This window comes from Suricata suricatta, chromosome 3, assembly GCF_006229205.1.
Source record: "Suricata suricatta isolate VVHF042 chromosome 3, meerkat_22Aug2017_6uvM2_HiC, whole genome shotgun sequence".
NCBI lineage: Eukaryota > Metazoa > Chordata > Mammalia > Carnivora > Herpestidae > Suricata > Suricata suricatta.
In genome coordinates this window covers 164,292,355-164,300,348 of record NC_043702.1, presented here as the reverse complement: position 1 = coordinate 164,300,348, position 7,994 = coordinate 164,292,355, and the positions used below count along the sequence as shown (strand labels likewise).

The following is a 7,994-nucleotide window of genomic DNA, read 5'->3' as shown; positions in this document are numbered from 1 at the left end:
GGAGATACTTTTTAAAAGTTGGGCCAGAAAGGGGGAACAAGAGGGATTCTAGGTGGGGACCGCAGGCTTGAAGGATTCCTTTTTATTTTTTATTTCCTTTTTTAACTTTTTTTTAGTGTTTTATTTATTTTTGATACAGAGAGAGAGCATGAGAGGGGAAGGGGCAGAGAGAGAAGGAGACACAGAACCAGAAGCAGGCTCCAGGCTCTGAGCTAGCTGTCAGCACAGAGCCTGATGCGGGGCTCGAACCCATGAACATGAGATCTGACCTGAGCCGAAGTCAGAGGCTTAACCGACTGAGCCACCCAGACACCCCGAAGGGTTCCTTTTTAAAAAATTTTTTTAAATGTTTCTATTTATTTTTGAGAGAGAGAAACACAGAGTGTGAGCGGGGAATGGTCAGAGAGAGGGGGAGACACAGAATCAGAAGCAGGCTCCAGGCTCTGAGCTGTCAGCACAGAGCCTGACGCAGGGCTCGAACCCATGAACCGTGAGAACATGACCTGAGTTGAAGTTGGCCGCTTAACTGACTGAGCCCTTCAGGAGCCCCAAAGGGTGCCTTTTTCTAAAATGGGAGACACACGTATAAAGGCTGAAAGACAAAGGCGCCGGCAGAGAGGAGGCTGGGCGGTGCAGACGAGGGAGCTTTTCTGAAGGAGGGAGCTATGACAAGGCACATAGCGATCTGCTTCACTGAAGTCAGAGTCCTGGGACTTGTGCCTTCACTACCTTGCTCAGTGCACACGCTTGGTGCTGCTTTTGAACTGGGCAATATTTTATTTTTTTGACGTTTTCATTTATTTTTGTGACCGAGAGAAAGCACGAGCTGGGGAGGAGCAGAGAGGAGGGAGACAGGAACCGAAGTGGGTGCTGCGCTGACAGCAGAGAGGCTGACATGGGGCTCGAACCCCTGAACTGTGATATCATGACCTGAGCTGAAGTCAGACACTTAACCGAATGAGCCGCCCAGGTGGCCCTGGGCAATATTTTAAAAATAAGGCTGCTAGAGAAGCCCCGGGTACAACGCCATGTTGAGTGGAGCTTAGTGATGAAGATGATGTAGGAAGCTGCTAGAACTCGCCAGAGACGGACAACCGAGGGCTGCACTGGGCGTTAAGGACATGGAAGAAGGAAGAGCTACAGAGGCGTAATCCGAAGCACCTGATGACAGAATTTGTTCTGGGAGTGAGGGGAAGAAAGGCTGGCATCCCGGAGGGTTCTGAGGATTTTAGCTCAGGGGCCTGGTGGAATAAAGAGGGCATCCATGAGTTAAGTGAGAAATACAGGAGCAGAAACAGATTTGATGGCTGGAAGATAAGCAATTAAAAGCAAAATGAAGATAATCAAATTTTCGGATGCTTCTCAATTACACTGTGCTTGCTGGGTGCTCATTTCATAACCATCATGATCCGTCTGAACGAGGAGAAAAATGTATGCGGACCTAAACCCTCAGGCAACCTGTCTTTTGTCTGGGGAGGTAAGATTTACTAATGAAGCCCGAAGATAACTGAACACACGACAGAATTAATTATTCAAAACTGCGATATTAGCGGTGCTTGTTGTGCATATTAATGAAGGCCAAAAGGGCGGCCTGCAGTGTGGGCTGGGGTTTTCAGAGAAGACACTACCTGGAGGGAGAATGTGAAGTGATTCTGGAAATACCGGTAGAATCTGGATTGTGGAAGAGTCAAGGCTGAGAATTAACGAGGGAACAGCGAGGAAGCGCTCTTCTTGAACTCAGAACCAAGGTAATATGCAACCAAAGAATGGGAGATAAAGTTGGTATCTTCAGATGATGAATTTAAACCTGATCTGATAGGCGGTGGAGAAATGCTACATTTTACCAACATGGATGTTACACAACATTTGATTTTTTTTAATGTTTATTTTGAGAGAGAGAGAGAGAACAAGAGAAGGGGAGGGACAGAGAGTGAGAGCAAGAGAGAGAATCCCAAGCAGGCTCCACGCTGTCAGCACAGAGCCCGATGCGGGGCTCGAACTCAGGAACCACGAGATTGCCACTTGAGCTGAAACCACAAGTCAGACGCTGAACTGACCGAGCCACCGGGGCGCTGTGAGAGGACCGATCCGAGGAGATGCAGCAGGAGCATGGACTCCGCTGGTCCTCACACGAAGCTGGATCCGAGGCAAGCTCACCCGGGAGAGCGGGAAGATCTCCAGGACAGCAGGGCAGCGAGGACAGAAGAACACGGTTTCGACCTCTCTTCTTACGGAAGTCACCGGGATTGCCAAGAGTCCACTCGGCAGAGTCTGTCTCACCAAAAGGGTTTGATTTCAAAGCAAAAGGAAGGGAAGGTAAAGGTGGGAAAAGAAAATCTGCTTGAAGGAACATGTAGAGGCATTAACTCTTAATTCTAAACCCGAAGATCTCTTCCAAGAATAAGGCCCAGAGAGCAACAAAACATGGATGTATGAGAGAGGAGACCCAGGTGCCAGGAGCCGTTCTCAGTCGTGTGGGCCTCATGCCCTAAAAACTTCCGTGTGAACCAGACTTGGCGCGGAGGCCCAGGCAGGAGCACCCCCAGAAATGGAGGTGCCGCGTGCTACGGTAGCACCCGCATGGTCCTTGCTGTGGCTGCAGGCCACAGCTGAATAAACCAGTCCACTTCATGTTTCATTTGAGATCCTGGTTTCCCTCCTTTTTAAAAAAAATCCTTCTTTATTTTGGGAGACAGAGAGCTCGAGCGAGGGGGGTGGGGAAAGGAAGAGAGAAAATCCCAAGCAGGGTCTGCACCGCTAGCACAGAGCCTGATGCGGGGCTCGATCGCACGAACCAGGAGATCGGGGCCTGAGTCAAAAGCAAGAGTCGAATGCCCCCAAATGACTGGGCCACCAGGGCATCTCTCTCTCTCTCTCTCTCTTCTTTTTCTGAAGTAATCTCTATGCCCAACATGAGGCTTGAACTCCGACTCGGAGATCAAGAGTCACGTGCTCTACTGACTGGGCCAGCCAGGGTCCCTGGAGATATCTTGAAATTTCGAGAAACAAGCGGTCAAACAAGATTCCAAACTGAACGAGACAGTTCACTCCAGCCATCACCGCCAGTGAACACAGATGACTATTTGCTAAGAAATTCTACCAAAATAACTGATTCAGATGAATTATCGAAAAAGAAATTAACATGGAAATATACACCTTATACTTTAGGTACTCTTTAAAAATTTATGGACTTTAGGATAGCCAGATGGAAATAATTTTTCTTAAATGGTTTCAACCCCTGTAAAAGTTCACCATATGCCTCTGAATCCATATGAAGAAATGTTTCATTTTTTAAAAAAAGGCTGTTGTTATTATTTTTTGCTTTATTGCCTCTTGTATTGGGCAGACACAAGCAAGATTTTCAAGACTGTCCTAGCAGCAGCTGAAAAGGCATTAAAGCAAAAATAAATTCTTTTTAGAGGAGGAACACCGATGACAGAGAAAGGGCAAGAAGGAGGAGCTTTGCTATAGACTCAAATTTTGCATTATTTTGAAAGGGAGCACAGTCCGTTCTGGTTAAGGCTGGGAAAACTGATGTAGACATACATGGAGGGGCTGGCAGAAAAACATGATCAGTTTCTTTCTAATAAAAAAGCCTAGACACACCAATATTCTAATTAACAGGGAAAAAAGTACTGTAGTGTAGAACATAAAACACAAATCTTTTAAAAATCAGGTGTGACACTGCCCCCCGTTAATTAGTGCAACAAGCAAGCCCTGACTGCATTCACGTACAACCTGGAAAAACTATGCAGCCATTTAGATCTAGAAACAACTAGAGGTCAAACAATAATTTCATTTATCTTATTTTCATGGGGGATAAACAAGATACTTAACATATAAGGCTTTAAGAAATACTTTAATGAAGTAGCAATCATACTTGAGAAAAGCAGGAGGACGATACTGGAGTTAAATTAGAGGTTTAGTAAGATACTAAGCAGCCACATAAGATTCTTTAAATTGAATTTCAATATTAACAAATTATATAGAGAAGAAAGACTAGCATTTTCTCTAATCAGTAACTCATGATACTTGAGTAGAACTGAAAAAAATTCATACAGTTTCTTTTTTCTTAAATATAAGAATTAACAGATGAAGTGTTTCGTATTAAGATGTACGAAGCTGTTACAAATCTGGTAAGGCTCATTAGCCAGACTCAGACAAGCGGTTCAAAGACACAGAGAGTTTCTGTGTAAAGAAGCACAGTTAACCCGGTCATTAAAAATACTAAGCATTGTCTCAGATGGAATGAATACAAATTAAAGCAATTATGACAAGCTATAGAACTACCATAAAGGCATCAAATGAGGGAAATTATTACATCGAATACTGAGTCCAGGTGGAGAACAGACACTTTCACGTGCCCTGGGTCACACACAATCTTGTAGCAATGATACCAGAAGCCCTATCAGACTGTTTACACCCGCTGACGCCTAATTACGCTCTGGAGAATATATCTAAGCATACACCCCGAAGGGAAAACAAGTCTATCACATTGTTTTTAGTAAAGACAATGGAAACAACTAACCCAAAGAGAACGTTGCTGTTGGCAATGAAGGAGCTCCCTTTTATGATACAGAAGAAAAGTACAGAACCCCAAACCTTAACTTAAAAGTAGAAAGAAAGAATGCAACATGACACGGAAACATTACTACTGTATGAAAATTTATGTTTACACACTCAAGATCAGGGTTTGGAAACAGATTTTTTTTTTTTAGAACTTAAGGATTTTTTTGCTATACAGCTGCTACTGAAGTTGGTACGAAAAATGAAAGGGAAACTCAAATAACTTCTGACATTATTGCTATTTCAAGGGGAGTTTCTCAAGGTTTGGTATTAGGAATTTTTTTTTTAAACGGTATAAGGTTTCTCTGGAGAGTTATTTCTGGGAACTGTGAGGCAGACCAGCCTTTGTACGGTGATGTCTGCAATATTATGATAATATCTCCAATGGAGACCCATGGTTCTGTGGCTGGAAGACTTAGTTTTGATGAGCCGGAACAGAAGGTTCCAGCCAAACTCAAATACATCATGCTGAGTTGCTGATGATCAAATGTTTTAATATAATAATTGGGCTTTTAAATTCAACCCAGAATTCCAATACTTTAATCCTTTGCATCTTAATGCTAAGGATGAATGACTTGAATATGTAGCTGCTGTCAATGAATGGTCTTTAAGTGACCGAGAATATCATATCAACTAAGAGATCTGCCACATCTATCATCATTTTTGCATGTTCTTTTTGCTCTTCTCATTAGTTGAGCAGATGCCTCAAGTATGAACCTTTTATTAAGTGACTTTCCGGTAAACTCAGTTCCTACAATAAAAGTGGGTCAAAAAGCAGGATTAAGAAAGATTTAAGTTGCCATAAATTTTTATTTATTTTTAAAATAGTCTTTATTTTTGTTACTTAAGTAAGCTCTACACCCAGCCTGGGGCTTGAACTCCTGACCCCAGGATTAAGACTCAGCACACTCCTCTGACTGAGCTAGCCATAAAATGTTAGAACCGATAGGAGAGTCAACAATTTTAACTTTTTCCTATTTCACGTTAACTTTCTATGAATAATTGTTAAAAATAATTTTAGAAAAGTAATAGTATAAAAGAAGGCTTTTCTATTTCACAGGCCTCTCTATGAAAACATTGATAACGTATTCTTTTACCCTCAAAGGAAAAAAAACCCACAACAATTATAGGAAGGAAGTAATTACATTTAAACAAGTAAGTCAGTAAAAAATATCTGATATGTGATTCACTGGGATAAAGTGAATCATTTAAAATAATTTCCCCATGGTAGTCACCGTCCCTTAACTTCCATCAAAGCATACTGTACCTTTCGGTGGAAAATACCTGTGGAAATGAAGTTACAAGGCCCAAACCAACCCGACAGCTCTGTACACAGGGATGGCGACGCTGAGGCTGTCTCCTACCCAGCGCGGAGAGTGTGCCCGACAGCCCCAGTGCTGCGCTACAACATACAGTTTAAATAAGGGTCAGTCCCTGAACGTTCTACCCTATTACGGCAGAGAAAGGAAGACAAGAAAGTACTAGCGGATAATACATGCTGGATCTCTGAAATTATCCTAGCACAGGTTAAAATGTCATTCTTAAAAACAGAGGGCAAAATCCTTAGAAAGTAAGTGGTTTAACTGCAGCGTCAGAAGGAAAAAAGTTAGACATTTTTGGTTTTGTGACCCTCCGATGTTATGTGGCTCTAACGTACTGAGGATATTTATAACAGCACAATAGCATCTATTACAATTAACTTCACACGTAGAACGTATGTAGACAACACAATAGTGTGTTAAAACGTTCTACTTAAACTATTTCTAGTACATGTCTACTTAAACTGTAAATTTTCTGTACTGATACTGAGTGTTTTCTTTAAAATTTTTTAATGGCAGCTACTAAGATCAGATACAGTCATGAAACATTCACTGGATTAGAACTTTCACTATCTTTTCTTTTATCCTCGAAATATCAGTGTTTCCTGCTGCATATAAGGCTCCCACATGGAGTAATTTCTGATGGGCAAGCTCTTCCTCCTTCTCCAATAACAAGTCCATTCCATTCCTATTTTATGTTGTTTTAACTTAATCCTTCATTGCAGGACAAAGAAGAAAAACAGTCTTTAAAGAAACTGACCATGACAACTTTGGAGTAGTGAAAGAATCCCGGCACCTTCCCGAGGCCTAAACAAATTACGTGAGCTGCCAATTTTCTAAACACCAAAGCACCAAAACACCAAAAATCAAAAAACAAAAGACCACAGGGGAAAAATGATTTAGAATGCTCTTAGAATATTTTAATTGTTAAACTTTAAGGGTGGAATACAAAAAATTGCTTACTTCTAAGCTGCCTCTCTTGATTGGATTCAGCACCAATAATTTCTTCAGAAGATTTTCACAGTCGGTGGACATATAGAAGGGAATACGGTACTTTCCGCGGAGGACTCGCTCCCGTAGTTCCTTAAGAAGGCAAAGAGAGTTCTCCTAACTGGCTATTGAAATGATCACGCTTGAGCGAAACGTTAGTACCGAATGTCACCGATACCTTCAGATTCTGGCCATCGAAAGGCAGCGAGCCGCTGACCAGTGTATAGAGAATGACGCCGAGGCTCCAGACATCCACTTCGGGCCCGTCATACTTCTTTCCCTGGAAAAGCTCGGGGGCGGCATAGGGGGGGCTTCCACAAAACGTGTCTAATTTGTTCCCAACTGTAAATTCGTTACTAAAACCGAAGTCCGCAATTTTAATATTCATATCGGCATCGAGGAGAAGGTTTTCAGCCTGAGAGGACAATTAGAAAGAAAGGACAATGTAAATGCCTATGTAAAACAAAATATTCATTATGACTGTTTCAGATCGCAAACGTGTATTGCTTGCTTCTCATTTTGAAGCGTAATATCAAATGTAGAAGCCCAGCATGATGCTTCAGTGCATAGTAACTGTTCAGAATCACATCCACGAAACACTGAATGTTGTAAGGGAAGCTCTCCTTTATAGGAGTATCTGCAACTGTTTAAGTTATTTTAAACCCATTTTTTTCTTCGCTTTAAGAAACATCCTGTGGCACAAAAACAGACACATAGACCAAGGGAATAGAATAGAGAACCCAGAACTGGGCCCACAAATGTATGGCCAATTACTTTTTGACAGAGCAGGAAAGAGTATCTGATGGAAAAAAGACTGCCTCTTTAGCAGGTGGTGCTGGGAAAACTGGACAGCAACATGCAGAAGAATGAAACCAGACCACTTTCTTACACCATACACAAAAATTAACTCAAAATGGCTGAAGGACCTGAATGTGAGACAGGAAACCATCAAAACCCTTGAGGACAAAGTAGGAAACAACCTCCTTGACCTCAACCACAGCAATTTCCTACTCGACACATCCCCAAAGGCAAGGGAAATGAAAGCAAAGATCAACTATTGGGACCTCGTCAAGATAAAAAGCTTCTGCACTGCAAAGGAAACAATCAAGAAAACTTATA

The 7,994-nt window shown here is 42.1% G+C and overlaps 1 protein-coding gene across 1 annotated transcript in view; it reads right to left on the bottom strand.

The window, feature by feature from the left end:
- MARK1 (microtubule affinity regulating kinase 1) overlaps positions 1 to 7,994 on the bottom strand; it is a 73,717-nt gene that overhangs the window by 30,242 nt on the left and 35,481 nt on the right. The window contains exons 8-9 of the mRNA XM_029933407.1: positions 7,054 to 7,290; positions 6,849 to 6,968 (exon numbers count right to left, since the gene is read on the bottom strand). Of these exons, the coding sequence (XP_029789267.1) occupies positions 6,849 to 6,968; positions 7,054 to 7,290 (357 nt within the window). The remainder of the gene's footprint in view (positions 1 to 6,848; positions 6,969 to 7,053; positions 7,291 to 7,994) is intronic.